The following is a 21318-nucleotide window of genomic DNA, read 5'->3' on the forward strand; positions in this document are numbered from 1 at the left end:
CTCTACAAGCCTCTTTCCTTTGTCAAAACATTCTTTGCAGTCTCAGCAAATTGAGGAATCTCTGCTGAGCCAGCAGCAATCTTCAAAATATGCAACTTCTCAAACTTCCTTAGGCTCAGAGGAGAAGGTAGTTCACATGGCAGTTAAAGGTCTAGAACATGTGAAATTTTAGCACGGGTATAGGCATCAATTTAGGAATACAACCTTTGAAGCAAAATTAAACATTGTCAGAATCTACCTGGTTTTGATCTCCTGGTGTTTTTCCCATGTTTCATGAAAAAATGTTCCATGACCATGAAAAAATTTAATCAAATTTGGGCATGAAACTTTGTTTTAAAAATAACTTTCTAGAATCTGAACATTTTGAGGAAGTTTTGTGATGCATTTTGAATTTTGAGCTGGGCTGGTCCCTGGGCAGAAAGGGAAGTTACATGGCATATATTTATGTTTGCTGATTGGCTGAGCCTGTCTCAGATACTCAAGAGGGTGAGCAGAAACCAATTTGACTCTTTTTCTCGGGGGGGGGGGGGAGAGTGTGTGTGTGTGTGAGAGAGAGAGAGAGAATCCCATGTGTCATAACAGTCTTGTGGAGGACAGCGGATGTATCCCTGAAATACCAGAGCGGGGAGCAGGCCCATCTCTCTCTCAACCTGATGTAGTCCAAGGATGCAGTATATGACAAAGGCCCAAAAGGAGAAGCATAGAAAATTATTTATTTAGGAAACATGCATAAATGCTGTGGGGTTCCTTCCTTTAGTGTAAATAACTTCAGTCATAACATCAGTTTCATGATCCTGTTGTAAATAATTTTCAAAAATAAAATGTCAGTTTTCAGCATAACAGCCGTGTTAGTCTGTATTTGCAAAAAGAAAAGGAGTACTTGTGGCACCTTAGAGACTAACCAATTTATTTGAGCATAAGCTTTTGTGAGCTACAGCTCACTTAGTGTACACTGTAGCTCACGAAAGCTTATGCTCAAATAAATTGGTTAGTCTCTAAGATGCCACAAGTACTCCTTTTCTTTTTTCAAAAATAAAATGAGACACCAAATTTGTATGGAATATAACTCATTTTGGACCTAAAGTGAATGACATTTCTCAAAATGAGAGACAACTGTGAGGTATGTGTAGGCCTGTCATCTTTGGGCAATCGGACAGGGTGCTGGGAGGGACAAAGGAAGAGAATCTGTGACTAGGCCTGTTGGGGCAAGGGTGACTGTGTAGGGACAGAGGTCCATGGCAGGTTCGGGGAGTTGCCTATAAATTTGGACATTTCAACTAAGTATCCAAGATAATCTCTAAACCTGAGATTTCCCCATCACTAAAGTTACTCTGTCTCCTATTTTTATGAAGTTTTTCAATGTTATGGGCAGTTTACTGTATGGTTTTCTATGTTAATCTGTTCTATTCATTATCCTGGATGCAGGGCAAAAAGTATTTAAAGGGATAAAATTAGTGCATTATTGAATTATATTGGTTTCAGTTTTATTAGGCAGATGGGGAAATTGGAAGCGTTTAAACTACTCCATATTCCAGTAGACCATGGATCCAAAAAAGAAAAAACATAACCCAGAATCAAAGATGCTTTGGCTTCTGAATTCAGATCCAAAACCTAAGATTTTGCCCAAACTAAAATACACCCAGCCTCATTCCATCCTTTGGTAGTATTCCTGTGTACCATACCCAAACAGTGGTGTTTGGCTGTTGTGTTACACACAAAAATTATTTTTACATGGGCAGGTTGACACGGCCTCAGTTTTCTTTTTGATTGCTGTTGCTTCAATTTTATATATTTCATGTAAGGTCTGTCAAGAAAACTCATTTTATTCTCTGTTGAGAAGGTCAGCTCACAGTACCTTCTGCTCTTGCCTAACAGTTATTTTATTTAACTTTCATTTGCTAATCTCAAGTACTTTGAATATCAGTGGATAGAATAAAAGGACGAATCGGTAGTACTTTGCATATGGTGACATGACAGCAATGGGAATCTGTCTGGGAGGTCTGTCTTACCTTGTGCCTGCTGCCCTACGCCAGCTGCTGGCATTCATGCTGAAAGCTCTTCTCTCTTGATTAAACGTGGTTTGGCGCACCTGAATGCTAGGGAAACTTTCTCTGTTTGCTTTTGCTGTGTGTCTGCAGTACCAGTGTCCCCTTATGTTTCCTAGCAGCATGATTGAAGTCTCTCACATTCTATGCAACTCACCCCATTCCTCATGCAAGGTAAAGTATCCCTAGATATTCTGTGGTCCAAACCTCTGCACCATCCTCCATCCTCTGCAGCCACAGTATACTCCCCTCTTCTTCTCTGTATCCATAACAGGTGTGTGGTTAACCAAACAGAATGTTTCTCTTTCTGTTCCTTTCATGCTCTCTCCACAGCTAAGAACTCAGCCACAGTACTGTGTGTTGGAGGGGGTTTGCGCATTTTTCACACATTTCAATGTGAAAGACCACCCAGTGGCAGATTTTTGAGGGCACAAATGGCAATTAGGCCCCCAGCTCCCATTGAATATCAACATGAGTTAGACCCCTGGCTGTCTTTTGTGTCCTTGAAGATCTCCCCTTTAACAATCCAAAAGTTTGTTTTGAAGTGTAGACCAGTATTTATTAGTGATCAGCAAATCTCCAAAAAACTTTAAGAACAGATTCAGTTCAGAGAAGCATATAAAAAGTTTGGATCGTCATACATAAATAAATAACCAGCCAGCTAAAAGCACATAGCTAAAGAGCAGCACAAATCTTTTTCAATGTGCTAAAAGAAACATATGATCTGACATTTCAGCCTCAGCCAGTTCTCTCTCAGAGTGAGTGGAGTAATCCACAAGTTGAAATAGAATTGACATTCTGACGTTTAAACACCAAAACAAGCCTTTGACATGGAAGCGTATTGGATTATTTTCTTAAGACAAATATTTGAACTGTAGGAAAAAGTGGTTTTCTCAAACGGTTTTCTGCTACCAGATTAAATATTCAATTTAAATAAAAACAGATTTTGAACCATATTTTGCCTTGCTTATCTCTGCTTCTCAAAATAAACTTGTCTCTTAGATGTTTTTCTATTTATAAAATGTGCTGACATTTTGCTGTCACAATAACAAACACAAACATTGCATTGGATCAGTATCCAAAAATGAACGCTGCAAAAGAAACAGTTCCAACCCACATTAAAAATATCATCCTCTGAACTCCCAGTCTACCCAACCAGGTCTCTTGACTCCATTAAAGTCAATGGGACTACACAAAGGGCATAAAGTTAGCCATGTGCAAATGTCTTTGCTGGATCGGGTCATAATTCCTATACAAGCTCCACATGTAGAGCTTTTGTCCATTTATTTTATTTGGATTTGGTATGCTGCATCATACGCTGATTGGGAAACATAATATATGGATAGAGATTTTTTTGAAAGTGGACATGATTAAAATATGTTGTGTTCAAAGTTTAATGATTAAAACATAAAATAGAATCTATCAGATTATAGGTTTCTAGTGTTATTGCTCATGATCATATTAAAACTAGGAAGAGAGATTGTGACTAGATCATTGAAAAAAAAAAGAACTAGTTAAATTCATGGAGGATTGTTCCATCGATGGCTATTAGCCAAGATGGTCAGGGATGTAATCCCACGCTCAGATGACCCTACACCTCTGACTGCCAGAAACCAGGAGGGGAAGATAGGGTGAGTCTCGCCAAAGTTGCCCAGTTTTCTACTCTCCCCCTGAAGCTGTGGTACTGGCCGCTGGAGACTGGATACTGAGCTAGATGGACCAACGGTCTGACCCAGGATGGCTATTCTTATTTCACTCCAGTACTTTACACGTACTTCTCCTTTTCCATATTCCTCTATCTGTTATATAGATCAGGGTAGAGAGACAATGGAGATGAAGTATACATATCTTATGTGCATGTGTTTGTACATACTAAGGACTTACATCTAGACAGTAATTCTGGTTTGAATGGTACTACAGATAACATAGTTTGTTCTTTTTATAGCCATTCCTAAAGTGTATGTCCATTGTTATTTGTCTGTCATGATAAAATACTATTATTTATATTATAGTAATTTATATAAATATTTTCATTTTTAGCTTTAGAAAACTGACACCACTCACCCTGGTTTATTATTCTGTGATAGGAAATATTGGGGAAGAGTTGCATTTGCTAGAGCCCTCTTTGTGCAAGTTTGGGAGAGTAGAAATCAAAAAGGGTATGGCCTGACCAATATTAAGTGTTCCATCCCAGAACAGAAAGTTGGCCCTATGCCGCCTTTCCAAAAAGGTGCATTCTTCAGCAACGTAGGATGGGTGAAATATTCTGTGTCTACTGTGGAACACCCAAATGACCGAGGATGAAATTCATCCCGGGCAGAGGGCCCACACAAGTCCTATTCACCACCTAAATGCCATATCAAGTATTTTGAGGGCTTGTGTGGGTCCTAAGTGATACATAAGGCTTGTGCTAGTGAATTTCACCGTGAATGTGCAAGATAAAGTAGTGTATCAAGCAGTTTGACTAATGGCACATGCATGTCTGTTCCAAAGATCCAAATACTATAAGGTGAGTGCACAACTGGTTGAAAGACCATTCTCAAAGAGTAGTTATCTCTCACTGTCATACTGGGAGGGTATATCTAGTGGGGCTGCACATGGCTCAGTCCTGGGTCCGGTACTATTCAATATTTTCATTTATGACTTGGATAATGGAATGGAGAGTAGGTTTATAAAAAATTGTAGATGATGCCAAGCTTGCAGGGGTTGCAAGCACTTTGGAGGACAGGATTAGAATTAAAAATGACCTTAAACTGGAGAATTGGTCTGAAATCAACAAGATAAAGATAAGTGCAAAGTACTGCACTTAGGAAGGAAAAAAATCAAATGCACAACTACAAAATGGAGAATAACTGGATAGCGGTAGTACTGCTAAAAGGGAGGGGGGGCTATAATGGAGCAAAACTGAATATGAGTCAACAGTGTGATGCAATTGCGAAAAAGGCTAATATTCTGGGGTGCATTAACAGGAGTTATCCCACTCTACTCAGTACCAGTGAAGCCTCAGCTGGAGTACTGTGTCCGGTTCTGTGTGCACACTTTAGGAAACATGTGGACAAACTGGAGAGAGTTCTGAGGAGAGCAACAAAAATGATTAAAAGGTTCAGAAAACCTGAGCTAGAGCAAAGGCTACAAAAAACTGGACAGTTTAGTCCTGAGAAAAGACAACTGAGGGGGGACCTGATAACAGTCTCCAATATGTTAAAGGCTGATATAAAAAGAAGAGTGGTCAGTTGTTCTCCTTGTCCACTGAAGGTAGGACAAGAAGTAATGGGCTTAATCTGCAGTAAGGAGATTTAGGTTAGGTATTAGGACAAACTTTCTAACTATAAGGGTAATTAACCTCTGGAATAAGCTTCCAAAGTAGGTTGTGGAATCCCCATCATTGGAGGTTTTTAAGAACAGATTAGACAAACACCTGTCAGGGATGGTCTAGATTTATTTGATCCTGCCTCAGTGCTGGACTTGATGCCTTCTTTTGGTCCCTGCCAGCCCTACATGTCTATGATTTTATTATATTCTTCCTTGAGGTCCACAGACCCAGAAGAATGTTGTCCTCTAAGAAGAGCAAGCTATTGTACATTTGCTATAGTTTTCCTTATCAGCATGCATTGATCATGTTTGTACATGACAACTTTTACCTCTCACCAGTGTTCCTCTCTCAGTGCAACTAATTAACTGTGTGTAAATGCTGCAACATAGTCAACACAATCGCTACACAGGTGGACATTGTTAAACATTTCAATCTCTATTCCTTTTCTCCCAAATGGATCCCATATAGGACTCAGACAGACAATGTATCTGGAAACAAGGAGCCAGATTCTTAGTTCATGTAAATGAAAATCTGGCCAATGCACTCTAATTTTTGATCCATAGAATAAACCAATGAATGAACCCTAAACTGGGATGGATATGGGCATACCTGGGTTTGTGACTATGATAATGATAAAAGAGTAGAGTTATGAGCTTCTGTCAGGAAGGCAGCCATGTTTCAGACTTGGACAGCAGATAAGGTAGTATATGGTTTGCTGCCATCTGCAGTGTGGACATAAATGTTGTAGAGTGCTACCCAGGCCAGTAAACAGTTACAAACTCAGTAAAAAATGATAGTATAAATTAACTGTGGTTCTAGTTCAATCAGCTTCTTTGAATTTTATTTTTCTCGTCAGGAAGATTTTATCTAAACTGTGTGCTCACTCTTTTGCTCTATGTGCATGTTCATGAACATTTTGAGACTGCTATTCACTGGTGTGTTTTAAGTTCCAACCATATTTGAAGGGAGAGGTCACACCTGGCAAGTCAGATAAGATTTTTACTTTGTCTTTGATTGGCTGTTCTTAACCCTGGTGATCAGGAAGGCCAGCAGTGGCCTTTTCACTTAGCTTCACAGAGGGTGGAGCTGGGTTTTAGGTGAGCTGTCTGATCCTGCTGGAAAAATTATGGAGCGAATCATCCCAGGCTCTTTGTCTAATTCTGGAATGCAGTCACGTAGCTGAGCAGAGCACAGTTTTATTTTTTATTCTATCAGCTAGTGGAATCTAGTGTGTCTTCATTATATCATATACTATTACCTTTCTAGTTTTGTAAAAGAAAATTCCCTGGGCCTGATTCTGATATCCCTTACCTAGGTTAGCTCTTTTGACTTCAGTGGAATTATTTTGGATTTACACGGATGTAAGTGAGATCAGAATCAGGCCACCTGAATCCATGTGCAGCAGTTTCCCACACATGCATAAACCTTGCATCAACATCCATATCTAGTCCCTGTGACTGATTATCCCAGGAAGACAGTAGCCCAGATTAGCTCATTATTATTCTTAGTCTTTAATGCAGAGGTCAATCATTATTAATGTTTTGTGTACAAGTGTGCTAAGATGGGGCAAATAAAACTAATTATTCATAAAATCATGGGTGGAGTTTGGGGGGCAGGGTGGGGCATTGCACCCCCAAAACTGCAAGCATCAGGCAGGCAGCCTGAGTGTGCAATGAGTTCTGCAGAGGAGACAGGAGACTTCTCCCAGCTTGGGCCCCTGTGAGGCAGGGAGTCAGAATTTTGTTTATAAACAGTATCAGAGGGGTAGCTGTGTTAGTCTGTATCCACAAAAACAATGAGGAGTCTGGTGGCCCCTTAAAGGCTAACAGATTTATTTGGACATAATCTTTCATGGGTAAAAACCCCACTTCTTCAGGTGCAGGGAGTGAAAATTACAGATACAGGCATAAATATATTAGCACAAGAAGAGAAGGGAGTTACCTTACAAGTGGAGAGCCAGTGTTGACAGGGCCAATTCAGTCAGGGTGGATGTGGTCCACTCCCAATAATTGATGAGGAGGTGTCAATACCAAGAGAGGGAAAATTGCCCTTGTAGTGAGCCAGCCACTCCCAGTCCCTATTCAAGCCCAAATTAACGGTGTAAAGTTTGCAAATGAATTGTAGCTCAGCAGTTTCTCTTTGCAGTCTGCTTTTAATTTTTTTTGTTGAAGGATGTGTACTTTTAAATCTGTTATTGAGTGTCCAGGGAAATTGAAGTGTTCTCCTACTGGCTTTTGTATGTTGCCATTCCTGATGTCCGATTTGTGTCCATTTATTCTTTTATGTAGAGACTGTCCGGTTTGGCCTATGTACATGGCAGAGGGGCATTGCTGGCACATGATGGCTTATAGCACATTGGTAGATGTGCAGGTGAATGAGCCTCTGATGGTGTGGCTGATGTGGTTGGGTCCTATGGTGGTGTTGCTAGAGTAGATATGGGGACAGAGTAGGCAACGGGGTTTGTTATAGGGATTGGTTCCTGGGTTAGTGTTTCTGCGGTGTGGTGTGTGTTTGCTGGTGAGTATTTGCTTCAGGTTGGGGGGCTGTCTGTAAGCGAGGACTGGCCTGCCTCTCAAGGTCTGGGAGAGTGAGAGATCGTTTTCCAGGATAGGTTGTAGGTCGTTGATAATGTGCTGGAGAGGTTTTAGCTGGGGGCTGTACATGATGACCAGGGGTGTTCTGTTGTTTTCCTTGTTGGGCCTGTCCCGTAGTAGGTGACTTCTGGGTACCCCTCTCGCTCTGTCAATCTGTTTCCTCACTTTCCCAGGTGGGTATTGTAGTTTAAGAATGCTTGATAAAGATCTTGTAGGTGTTTGTCTCTATCTGAGGGATGGGAGCAAATACAGTTGTATCTTATTGGCTGTAGACAATGGATTGTGTGATGTGTCCTGGGTGGAAGCTGGAGGCATGTAGGTAAGTATAGTGGTCAGTTGGTTTCCAGTATAGGGTCAGTAGGTTTCTGGTATAGCCAGTAGGAGAACACTTCAATCTCCCTGGACATTCAATAACAGATTTAAAAGTAAACATCCTTGAACAACAACAAAACTAAAAAACAGACTGCAGAGAGAAACTACAGAGCTACAATTCATTTGCAAATTTAACACCATTAATTTGGGCTTGAATAGGGGCTGGGAGTGGCTGGCTCACTACAGAAGCAGTTTTCCCTCTCTTGGTATTGACACCTCCTCATCAATTATTGGGAGTGCACCACATCCACCCTGACTGAATTGGCCTTGTCAACACTGGGTCTCCACTTGTAAGGTAACTCCTTTCTCTTCATGTACCAATATATTTATACCTGTATCTGTAATTTTCACTCCATGCATCTGAAGAAGTGGGTTTTTTACCCACAAAAGCTTAGTCTTTAAGGAGCCACCAGACTCCTTCTTGTTTATAAACAGAGTGATTAACAGGTAATTAAGATAAGAAAGGGCTGTTAGGGTGTTTCCTAAAGTTAAATGATCTGTTCCAAGCTTGATGAACTGCAAAAAGAAAGTAGCCTACATGATAGAAAGTAATTGTAGATTTTTCTACAATTATTTCAGTTGTTGGATTCAAGTAACAAAGTTACTAATTTTTTTTGAGATGATAACTGATTTTTTAGACAAAGGAAATGCAGTAGATATAATCTACCTGGAAGTTAGTAAGGCATTTGATACAGTTCCACGTGAGAATTTATTAGTTAAATTGGAGAAGATGGGGACTAATATGAGAACTGAAAGGTGGATAAGGAACTGGTTGAAGGGGAGACTCCAATGGGTCATACTGAAAGGTGAACTGTCAGGCTAAAGGAAGGTTACTAGTGGAGTTCTTCATCAGTCTTGGGACCAATCTTATTTAACATTTTTATTACTGACCTTGGCACAAAAAGTGGAAGTGTGCTAATAAAATTTGCGAATGACACAAAGTTGGGAGGTATTGCCAATGTGGAGGAGGACCAGAATATCATAGAAGAAGATCTGGATGACCTTGTAAACTGGAGTAGTAGAAATGGGATGATTCTTAATAGTGCAAAGGGCAAGGTCATGCATTTAGGGACTAACAACAAGAATTTTTGCTGTAAGCTGGGGACTTATCAGTTTGAAGTGACAGAGGAGGAGAAAGACGTGGGTGTACTTGTTGATCACAGGATGACTATGAGCAGTGAATGTGATGCAGCCGTGAAAAAGGCTAACATGGTCTGGGGTGCATCAGGCCAGGTATATCCAGTAGAGACAGGAAAGTGTTAGTACCATTGTGTAAGGCACTGGTGAGACCTCATCTGGAGCACTGTGTACAATTCTCATCTCCCATGTTTAAGAAAGATTAATTCAAACTGGAACAGGTGCAGAGAAGGGCTACTAAGATGATCTGAGGAATCGAAAACCTACCTCATGAGAAGAGACTCAAAGAGCTTGGCTTGTTTAGCCTACCCAATAGAAGGCTGAGGAGAGATATGATTGCTCTCTATAAATACATCAAAGTGATAAATACCAGGGAGGGAGAGGCATTATTTAAGTTAAGCACCAATGTGGACCTCAAAACAAATGGATATAAACTGGCCATCAACAAGTTTTAGCCTTGAAATTAGGTGAAGGTTTCTAACCATCAAAGGAGTGAAATTCTGGAGCAGCCTCCCAAGGGGAGCAGTGGGGGCAAAAAACCTAACTGGCTTCAAGACTGAGCTTGATAAGTTTATGGAGGGGGTGGTATGACAGGACTGCCTACAATGGTGTGTGGCCCATCAGCAACTGTAGCAAAAATCCTGTAGCAAAAAGCCCAATGTCTGTAGATGGGACACTAGATGGGGTGGTTTCTGAGTTACTACAGATAATTCTTTTCCAGGTATCTTCTTGGTGGATCTTGCCCACATGCTCAGGGTCTAACTGATCACCATATTTGGGGTTGGGAAGGAATATTCCCCTGGGTCAGACTGGCAGAAACCCTGATGGTTTTTCGCTTCCTCTGCAGCATGGGGCATGAGTCACTTGCAGGTTTAAATTAGTGTAAATGGTGAATTCTCTGTAACTTGAAGTCTTTAAATAAGGAGGTGAGGACTTCAGTAACTCAGCCAGAGGTTAGGGGTCTATTACAGGAATGGGTGGGTGAGGTTCTGTGGCCTGCAACATGCAGGAGGTCAGACTAGATAACCATGATGGTCCCTTCTGACTTTAGTAAGAGTATCTGAAAAAGAATATACATTACAATTTTAAACCTAACCAGTGTCCCATAAGTGACTTGCCACAAGATGTCAGAACATGTAAGTATTAGAACTGAGTAGGTCTAATATTTATTTAATTTTCTTTCTTGATATAGGAATTAAATATAGTGCTCCTGTCAGATAATTTCTAAGTTATTATCTGCAAAAAAAAAAAAAAGAGAGAGAGAGAGAGTTTTCAGTTGCCTAAGTAGCCCCTGGAATCACAGTTAAAGTTCCCGCCCTCCCCCCAAAAAAATCTGAAATGGTGTCCCTGTGTGGTGGCACAGAATTTTTTTCCCTCCCCCTGCCCCGCCCCACCCATGCACGTCCCTGTTGGCTTGACTGGAGCCACCCTCCAAAATATAGAAGTCAAACTACACCTAAGCATAAAATGCTACCATGTGTAACAGACAGCCATGGAAGAGTAGAACTTCCTCCTCCATCTTTAGCGGGTGTCGCACTTTCCAAGGATAGTAAACAAACACTTGAAACCAACACAGGGCAGTTCCACACCACAACGTACTGCTATATTCTATCTATGTGCCTGTAAAACTAAAGTTATGTCTATACTCGCGTTTTTGTCGGTAAAACTTTTGTCGGGCAGGGGTGTGAAAAAACACATGCACCCCCCGCCTGACAAATGTTTTACTGACAAAAGCACTGGTGTGGACAGCGCTATGTCAGCGGGAGACACTCTCCCACCAACATGGCTACCACTCCTCATTAGGGGTGGTTTAATTATGCCGGCAGGAGAGCTCTCTGCTGCTGGCATAGAGCGGCTACACGGGAGACCTTGCAGAAGCACAGGAGCAGGGGTACAGCTGTGCCGCTGTAAGGCTCGTAGTGCAGACATAGCTTTGTGAAAGGGAACTAATATTTGATTCCCAGTCTCTCTCCCTGTTTTCCTTTCCTTTAAATACATACATTGAATCTTTTTATGGGGGCTGTGAGAAAACCCACATAATTTTTGTATAAAATTAAAGAGAGCACATTGCATTCTTTAAACAAAGACAATCTAACAGCAGCTGTTATTTTAGGCTGGCAGTGTTGCCTAGTGGAGAGAGCACTGGACTGGGACTCAGGAGACCTGCCACGGGGCAATTCATTTCACTTCCCTGTGCCTCAGTCTCCGTGTTGTAAAATAAGGATAATGATACTGACCTCCTTGATAAAGTACTTTGAGACCCTGATGAAAAGTGCTGTGTAAGAGCGAGGTATTATTTATTACCTTATTTTCTAAAGACAAAGATGAGTGAGATAAAAACCCCAGGCTGCTGCAGAAAGTACAGTCGAAATGTGTACAGCCTGAATTCACAGAAGGGCTTAAGCACTGCAACACAGACATGCATACACGCTCCCTCCCTCAGCCATTTTGTGTGGAGTTAGGTATACTTGGACCACACCTACTGGATGGCGTCCCATTCGGTGAGAAAGGTGGGGCAACACCTGTCTTAACCTGATTTGAGGATCAAACTGGAGTTTAGGTGTGAGATACGTATTCTGGGATTCCTGCCTGAGGCAGAAATACTGCAGACATTTACGCACCGAGTGAGTTTAGGCACCTACAGGTTTAGGCAGCAGCTGTGTAGGGGTTTTGTGGATTGCAGTAGCACCTAAATCAGGGGTGACTCTCTGTGACTCTGGGCCTACTCTCTGAGCTGCTTTAATCAGTATTGCTGTGATGGATCTCGAGCAACAGCAAACATGACAAGGGGAATCCTGTGTCCCAAAGGACTGGCTCTTTAGTGCAACAAGAGGATTTTTGCCTGACTTTCTCCAGTGCTATTATTAGTTATTTGTATTATTGTGGTGCCTAAGAGCGCCAATCACAGACCAGGACCCCATTGTGCTAGGTTTTGTAGAAACACAGAACAGACAGTCCCTCGCTCTCATTTTTCCAATACCTCATTGTCATTCCTCCAACAACCTCATTTTCCCCTTCAGATCACACTCTCCAGCCTCCACAGCCCTGTCTTGGCTCTATCTCTACTCATCTTCCTATTACTGGTGCCAGCTAATGCCACCAGGTCCTGCACCATCATGTCTCACTTTTCCTCTCCACCCAGAGTGAATAAATATTTGAGAGCGTATTCACGGCTCATTTATTATTGCTATTTACACAAAAGATTGGTTAAAAAGAGTTGTGAATAGTGAACAAACTGGTATAAACAGAAAAGGGGACTCTGCCTGATGATACAGTTAAAGTCACCCAGCCAAACAACAAAATCAATACCTTTTGATCTAGGTGACCAAGTGGAGGGTACACACAGTGAACTATGAATAGTAAGTAAATGTTTGTAGTGAACAGTTTGCTAATAACCCATTGGCTAAATGTGTTCGCACATTATTTACTGCACAATTGTGAAAAACAAATCAGTACAAATAATGTATTGGATAACTAATTAGCAGGAAAAGGTTTAAAATAACAGGATTATTTATTTGCAAGGAATGATTTGATCACCTCTAGCTGATGGCTTATAGGACAGACATCATAACATTGAGAGAGAGAGGAGCAATAGAAGTCAAAAATAGATGGGCAGATGGTGGTAAAAATGGAGAACATGAAATCAGCATAACCATAGAAGGAAAGCCAAATTCGTACAAAATGCCTCCATACACTGGACAACAAGAGCTGATCTTTAACATGCTGTGCCTAATTACCATATGAAATTAAGGCCTGCTCCTTTCCATGGACTTCTGTGGGCACTGCATCAGGCCCTGCGTGTGACTGCATGTAAAAACTGTGACTTTGGGTTAGACAATTAAGGACACTTCGCAGACTTCCCATTTTGAAAATTAGGCCTTCACTACCCTTCACAAATACTGTATGTTACAGAGCATGGTTGAGAAATACACAAAATTCAAACCGAAAATACCAATCCATAATGTACGGAATGTATATAAGACAAAAAAAGTAACCCATAAAATAGGATGATATGCGAGGCAATCATTTTTTTCAGTTAGCTTTCTAGATTATATGCATTTGAGCCTCACTCATTTACTTTAATCATTTTATTAATCCAGTTCCTTTTCAAGTTATCCTCCACAATTATGTAAAAGCAAAGTAGAAAAAGTATCCTAAAGTATTCTATTATTAAAATTTGTCCTTGTTGTAAATGGCAATCAGAAGCATAGGCGCAGAAATGAGGGGTATGTGGGTTGCTGCAGCATCCCCAGGTTTTATGAGTGGCCACGGGCCCCATGCCCAGGGCTCCACTCCCCGGCTTGTGTCCCTGGGTTCAGCCCCATGCCCCGCTCCCCAGCCACTGGCTCCACACATAAAACCTGGGGGTGCTTGCCATGCCTATGCCCTCCTCCCAGCCCTCTGTCTGCACTCCGCTCCCCAACCCCTCATCTGGGCTCGGGTCCTGGCCTCCGGCCCCACTCCCCAGCTGCTGGTCCTGTACCTGGGGCCCATGCCCAGGGCCCCACCCACCAGCCCCACTCCCTGGCCACTGGCCCTGTGCCTGCCTGGTCGCACCCCCCACTCTCAGGCCTCTGCTCCTGGGGCCCCACGCACCTGGCTCCATTCCTGGGGCCCCGCACAGCCGGGGCTCTGCTCTTGGCCCTGCACGTGGGGTCCCTGCTGCTGGCCCCTGCCTGGGGATCCACTCCTGCCCCCACACTCGCCCCCAGCTGTGGCCTCGGCCACCTTAATCCCTTAATCCTCTTGGTCCCCCCAGAGACACAGTCCTTCCCAGCCTCAACTCGGGGGGGTGGCAGCACGGACAGGAGTAAGGGGGCTGGCTTTCAGCACCCCCTCTACTAAAAATGTTCCAGCGCCACTGATCAGAAGTCAGTCATCAGACATTACTATTATCCAAAACATACAAACAAAAATCAGACCTTGCATCATTTTTAACTATATCTAAATTTTGGTGTATTGTAAGGACTAAAGCCTTCCAAATTAATGCTTCTGTTTGAAATTGTTATGCAAGACCTTATTATTGCTGGAGCATTTTTTTTTAAAATGTGTTCAAACTAAAGCTCATGGTGAAAGTAATTTGTAATACGATGCTGCGTGGAATAGTCAGACATGCCTGTCTGCAGGACTTATGGGAACCATAAAGAGATTAAACCTCTCATTCCTTGCTTTGGCAAGTGATCCGTGACTTTTAAATAAAGGTCAATCTGTCTTTACAAAGAACACAGTGAAAGCAAGTTTAATAGTTTTCCCTACTGAACCTAGAACATAACTATTTAAAACATAATTAACAACGGGGTGTCAGTCGCTGATTGTACTTTTTCCTTTTTCTATGTCTGGGAAGTTTTGGCATCCCCAATTAGTTTTAATAGGGGGCACTGTACTAGCTATCAAATTGACAGTCTTGACCTGCCCTCCAGAAGCAGCTGTAAAACAATATTTGGACAAATTAAGATAAATGCCTCATTGGAAATATGACTAATGTTACTACAAAATGGATATTCATGTTTTATGCCATGATGTAGATTTTTTTTAATCTGATATGCATGAGGGCAAGCACTCTGTTACTGTAAATAAGAGACGCTGGAGAGAAAAGACACTAGTTACATTAACTCATTTTAGTTCCATATTTCAAATTTCTCTGTTGTTTAAAAGTATCTGTGAATAGTGATTTCATTGTTTTCCGTTATTACCAGAATGGACAGCCATGCCATCAGCTCAAAACTTAGATATGCTAATTCCTGCAACAAGGCCAGGGTTGTTATTATCAGTTTTGTGGATAATCTGATTATGTAAAGGGGGCTGACTATAAGAACTACTTAGGCAGGGGTGTCAAACATACAGCCCACAGGCCAGATCTAGCCAATGGTATGTATGTATGTGGCCTTCATGACACACACATGCTCAAGCATCGATTTATTTTTTAAGAAAATTTTCAGCGCTAATGGTGGCAGAGATAACCTTCCAAATGTAAACCAAATGTAATCAATGCAAAGATGTCTGCCCAAGTTTGCAGACAGTATGAAACAGTAGTGCAGAGATGGAATGCCTCGGACCCTGAATCAATTATTACAATCCAATTTACACTTCGATGCCCTCATTAAATACGTTTTAATCACTGAACATTGGTAGGGGAAGGAATGAGGATGAAGATGAGAGCAAAGCAAGCCTACTGGGTTGGGAATTGGGCGTTGCTGAAGAGAAGGAAATGCAGAGAAAAAAGCAGAGTAGACTCACAAAGGCAGGGAGGGGGAGAAACACAAAGAAAGCAGGAAGGGAAAGGAAGAAAAACAAAAGGGAGATACAGTGGCTGGCCCAAAGGGGAAGTCTTATCACTGAATGACAAATGCAACAAGAAGAAGAAATCATAACTAACTAAATTTTTAGGCCCAAATTCACAAAGGGAGTTAGGCACGAGTCACCTAAGCTAGCCAGTGGGAGATGCTGACAAGAGGGGAGTATCCTAAACCCCACCCCGCTCAGAGTCAGGCACCTAAGTTTCCTGACTCTAGGAAGGAGGATCCCAGTTTGTGGCTCACCAGTGAGACAGTCACTTCTCTGCAGTCTGGACTTAGCACCGAAGTCAGTTTCTGAGAGAATGAGTTAGATCCTGCCCCACGCCACACAAAAGAGCCAGAGAAGGTGGTGTCACCACCACCCCATCTTATAACCTCTAGCTCAGTGGTTAGAGCACTCACCAGTGATGTGGGAGACCCATGTTCAGTTCATCCCTCTGCTGAGGGGGAGAAATGATTTGAACAGGGGTCTCTTAACCCTTTCAGGGTGGGGCTCTAACCACTGAGCTATGGGATATTCTGATGTGGGAATCTCTCCTGTTGAAGCTGTTCCACTGTGGATAAACACTTAAAGAGTCATTGGGTGAGAGAGTGTGAGCATGATTCTTCAGGTTAGTGGTCAGAGGACTCACCGGGGAGTGGGAGACCCAGTCCCACTGCTACAATAAATCCCACCCTTAGTTCCCACATAAAAACCATATTTTCATTTGATCTCTGTGCAAACTTCAAACTGAAACCAATGGGCATTCCACTATGAGAAGTATACAGTCCAGAATATGCACCCAGGCCCATAATTAGCTTAGAATTTAGCCTGGGGGAGGGCTCAAGGAATTGTTAAAGGGGTGCAGAGACACTGTCAAATCATCCAAGCCTAGGACTAGTATCCCAGAAATCCTGAGTCTAAACACTGACGCCCCTTCAGGAGTCACTCTATCTCAGTTTTCCTAGATCAAATCAGTTTAGTACTTACGTACTTCCCAGGAGTGTATTTTTAGAGTTGATTAGGTATCCATCAGCTGGCATTTTACAAACTTCAACTTATTTCTAAACATTATTTTTACAGAACTTTTCTCCTCTAAAATACGTCTAGTTGTGTCTCATAACTGTTCCCATCTGATAGCTCTTTGGTGATGTATGTAAACTGAATCTGTGTTCACAGTTTAGTTCTGCTGCAAATGAGTAGATGTCCACATCACCAAAACCATCATCACAATTGGTACCTTTGTTGGCAGGTCACAATAGAGAGACCAAGGATTTAATGGGCATATAGGACAAAAGAACCAGAGACACAGGGAAAGCCATGCATTTTGCCAATCCTATATTTGTTCTGTGGTTAAACAGAGGATTTCAGTCTCCAGGTCTTTCAGTTCAGCTCTTTCATGAACACTATATTTATTTTAAGAGGTAATTAAATAAATTACAACATTTAGGGTTTGTTGAAAAATTAAATGGATCTGCATTTAGTTTTGCAAACTGTGTAAGTATACACATTAAAGTAAGGAAAATAAAGCATTATGTAGTTTTGTACATATAAGCTTGTTATAATCCTCATTAATTCTGCTTTTGTAAAATTTATTCATGCTTTTTTGTTTGCTACATTTCTATGATTTATCTTTTTTTTAGCCAGAGGATGTGGCAAGGGACTGGGAAAGTCTGTGATTGATTCACCCAGCAAAACTCAACTCAGATACAGCATTCCTTCACTTTATTTTTTCCTAGTTTTTCAGCAAGAAGACCAAATAATGCCCAAGCTCATCCGGTTCCTAATCACTTGTTCTAATCACTAGTCAGATCTCACCACCTTAAAACATTACAAACTTATTGAATTTCAAAGCATCCTCCATCTCAGGCGCTCTTGAAAACTAAAACCAATGTCTGAGAAAAACAAGTATTTTACCTGGTTACCACCAACCCAGTAACACAGATGTGTGGAAACTCTAGTGAATTCTTTACAAAGACATTAGGCTTCCACATGTTGATCCTTACCAAAAATACATGATGAAAATACTTGGGTTTGCTAACGGCTTTTTTCATGATTAATGTGCTTCTGCAATTTACAAAATCTTAATATTTTTTATTCCACAAGACCTTTGCTACTTAAATTATAACTGGGGGCCAATTATAACTCCTTTGTGCCTTTTAGCATGTCCATGTTAAAATTTTTCCATGCTGTTTTGCCCTTCCTGACTAAAAAGATACAGACCTTAAACACTTGCTTTGTTCTTTATTCTAGGTCATGGGTTATATGGGACTTTTGAAATGTTGTCCTCCTGGAGGAAAACTAGAGAAGACCAACATGTTAAAGAGAGAACTGCAGCTGTGTTTGCAGACTCCATGCTCTCCTTTTCTCTCACCACTGCCATGTACCTGGTCACTTTTGGAATAGGTGCCAGTCCCTTCACTAACATTGAAGCAGCTAGGATTTTCTGCTGCAATTCCTGTATTGCAATTTTCTTCAACTACCTCTACGTACTCTCCTTTTATGGGTCCAGCCTGGTGTTTACTGGCTACATAGAAAACAACTACCAGCATAGTATCTTCTGCAGAAAGGTACCAAAGCCAGAGGTGTTGCAAGAGAAGCCTGCGTGGTATAGGTTTCTTCTGACAGCCAAATTCAGCGAGGACACAACCGATTCAGAGGAACCAAATACTTACGAAAGTCATCTTTTGGTGTGTTTCCTCAAACGCTATTACTGTGACTGGATAACAAACACTTATGTCAAGCCTTTTGTAGTTCTCTTTTACCTTGTTTATATTTCCTTTGCCTTAATGGGCTACCTGCAGGTCAATGAAGGGTCAGACCTTAGTAACATCGTAGCAACCGCGACACGAACCATTGAATACACTACTGCCCAGCAAAAGTATTTCAGTAACTACAGCCCAGTCATTGGGTTTTATATCTATGAGTCAATAGAATATTGGAACACAAGCGTTCAAGAAGATGTGCTAGAGTATACGAAAGGGTTTGTGAGGATATCTTGGTTTGAGAGCTATTTAAATTATCTAAGGAAACTCAACATATCTACTGGATTGCCCAAAAAGAATTTTACTGACATGTTGAGGAACTCATTCCTGAAAGCCCCCCAGTATGCCCATTTTTCAGAGGATATCATCTTTTCAAAGAAGTACAACAATGAAGTTGATGTAGTGGCTTCTAGGATGTTCTTGGTGGCTAAGACAATGGAAACCAAGAGAGAAGAACTTTATGATCTCCTGGAAACCTTGAGGAAACTCTCTCTCACATCCAAGGTGAAATTCATCGTTTTCAATCCATCATTTGTGTACATGGATCGTTATGCCTCCTCAGTGGGAGCCCCCTTACAAAACTCCTGCATCAGTGCTTTATTTCTGCTCTTCTTCTCGGCATTCCTGGTGGCAGACTCTCTAATCAATGTCTGGCTCACTCTAACTGTTGCCTCAGTCGAATTTGGAGTCATAGGTTTCATGACCTTGTGGAAAGTGGAACTGGACTGTATTTCTGTGTTGTGCTTAATTTATGGGATTAATTATACAATTGACAACTGTGCACCACTGTTATCAACCTTTATCCTGGGCAAAGATTTCACAAGAACTAAATGGGTAAAAAATGCCCTAGAAGTGCACGGGGTAGCTATTTTACAGAGCTACCTCTGCTATATTGTTGGTCTGATTCCTCTTGCAGCTGTGCCTTCAAATCTGACCCGTACACTGTTCAGGTGCTTGTTTTTAATAGCATTAGTCACCTTCTTTCACTGCTTTGCCATTTTACCTGTGATACTGACTTTTGTGCCACCATCCAAGAAAAAAAGGAAAGAGAAGAAGAATCCTGAAAACCGTGAGGAAATAGAGTGTGTCGAAATGGTGGATATGGATAGTACCCGAGTGGTTGACCAAATTACAACAGTTTGACTTGCTTGTTTGTTGTCTTTTCACAGTAGGTCTTATTGAGAGAAAAGAGATCATTATTGACTAAATATTGGATTTTTGATTTTTCTTTTCCTAAACTAAAACCAAGAATAGCCAAAATGGTGGGGGGAGGAAGGGAAATTGTACATTAATTGGCCTCCATAACAAAGGTATTATTAGTGAAAGAATTTATACACACACACAAAGAGTGTGAATTTTAGTCCCTTGACGTAAGATCTAATAAGGGAAGATCGGTTACTAAGAACTGTTCTGCCATCTCTATACTGCAGATACAGCTATTATTATTGCTGAGCCCAATCAAATTGAAAGGTCAACTGTCAAGGCTGAAGTAACGCTCAGTGTTCATCCGGAGGTAAAGGCTTTACAAACTTTCTGCACAGCAATAATTCAGCTCAATGAGTCAGCTCTGATAGGTCTTAGCCATCACATTGAACTTTTCTTTTCTCTTTTCCTCGAATGAAAACAGTCGTGCAAGTTTGTATAACAGAAAGCAAATTTAACTAGGGAAGAAGGCTGTATGCAGCAACCAGACACTTTCAGAACAAATTTGTGTTACAAATCATTTTCTTTTCTAAAAATACAGTTATTTTAAAATGTAATTCATCCCCAAGAACATTTTTAAAGTCATGGTTTTTGTAGCTGTTCCTTTTTAAAAAAACAAAAACAAAAAATGTCAGTGACTCTGGTATGGTAGAAGATGTACAATTCTATTTTATGAATGACTTGCTACTAGTTAAACAAGGGATCTGCTTTACCAACTGTAGTTTTGTTAGTACTGTACTAACATATGCCACTGGCTCTAACAGCAGATAAAAGATGGTGTACTGAATACTTCAGCACCAAAATCCATGAAACAAGCCTCAAATACCTAATGTCACCAAGGAAAAGTGAATGTTAGGGCTCCTTTAATAAGAGTCTCTTTCAGGCCATTCACTCGTAATGCACACTAAGAGGATTAATGGATAGTTTTACATAATGTATAACTTAATCCCTCAATCTTCCTAGAGTAGCTGTAAAGCAATAGCCTTTACAGTTATGGGCTCTTCCAGGAGACAGCAGACCACAATGAGAGTTATATATTACAGTTCAAAGGTAGGACCACACTAACGGTATCATGTTTAACTGTCTCCCCAAAGAACCTGTATCAAAGGGGCCTATTGAAAACACCACATTTTTTTTTTTTACATATCTGAATCTTTTTGGAGCATTCTGTTCTAAATTAATAATTATGTCAGCATCCGTGATGTGGAGTAATGTGGATAAAGAAGCATCCTCATCCCCACCCCCACTTAAGAACCACAGGACACTGTTGTGCGGTTTTATACCAACCAGTCAGACCCCCTTCTGGGAACATAGATCAACTGACTTGGTTTTGCTAGAGCAGTCTAAATTAGTCAACTAAAACCAGTAACATGCAGCTGGCTTTTGTGTGAGATGTTTGAGTGACTATTCTCTGTTAACATCTGTCCAGAAAGTAAAAGTACTTGAAAGTATTTCAATAACTGGGAAATTGTTCACTTAAATCATGGGTTGTGGAACTCAAACTGATGTTTTCAGGTGCTGTGTGGCTTGGGCTAACCAGGGTGCTTTAGTTTCAGGAGGCTGCATGTGTTACACAATGATTAGTGCATCCATTGTAATGAATTGGTGGTTTG

General features: G+C 41.2%; 1 protein-coding gene across 1 annotated transcript in view; it reads left to right on the top strand.

Moving 5' to 3' along the window:
* PTCHD1 (patched domain containing 1) overlaps positions 1-20285 on the top strand; it is a 45874-nt gene extending 25589 nt beyond the window's left edge. Inside the window, exon 3 of the mRNA XM_073357350.2 lies at positions 17991-20285. Coding sequence (XP_073213451.2) covers positions 17991-19645 — 1655 coding nt within the window. The 3' untranslated portion in view covers positions 19646-20285. The remainder of the gene's footprint in view (positions 1-17990) is intronic.
* Positions 20286-21318: the final 1033 nt, after the last annotated feature.

The sequence above is a fragment of the Lepidochelys kempii genome, chromosome 1 (assembly GCF_965140285.1).
Source record: "Lepidochelys kempii isolate rLepKem1 chromosome 1, rLepKem1.hap1, whole genome shotgun sequence".
NCBI lineage: Eukaryota > Metazoa > Chordata > Testudines > Cheloniidae > Lepidochelys > Lepidochelys kempii.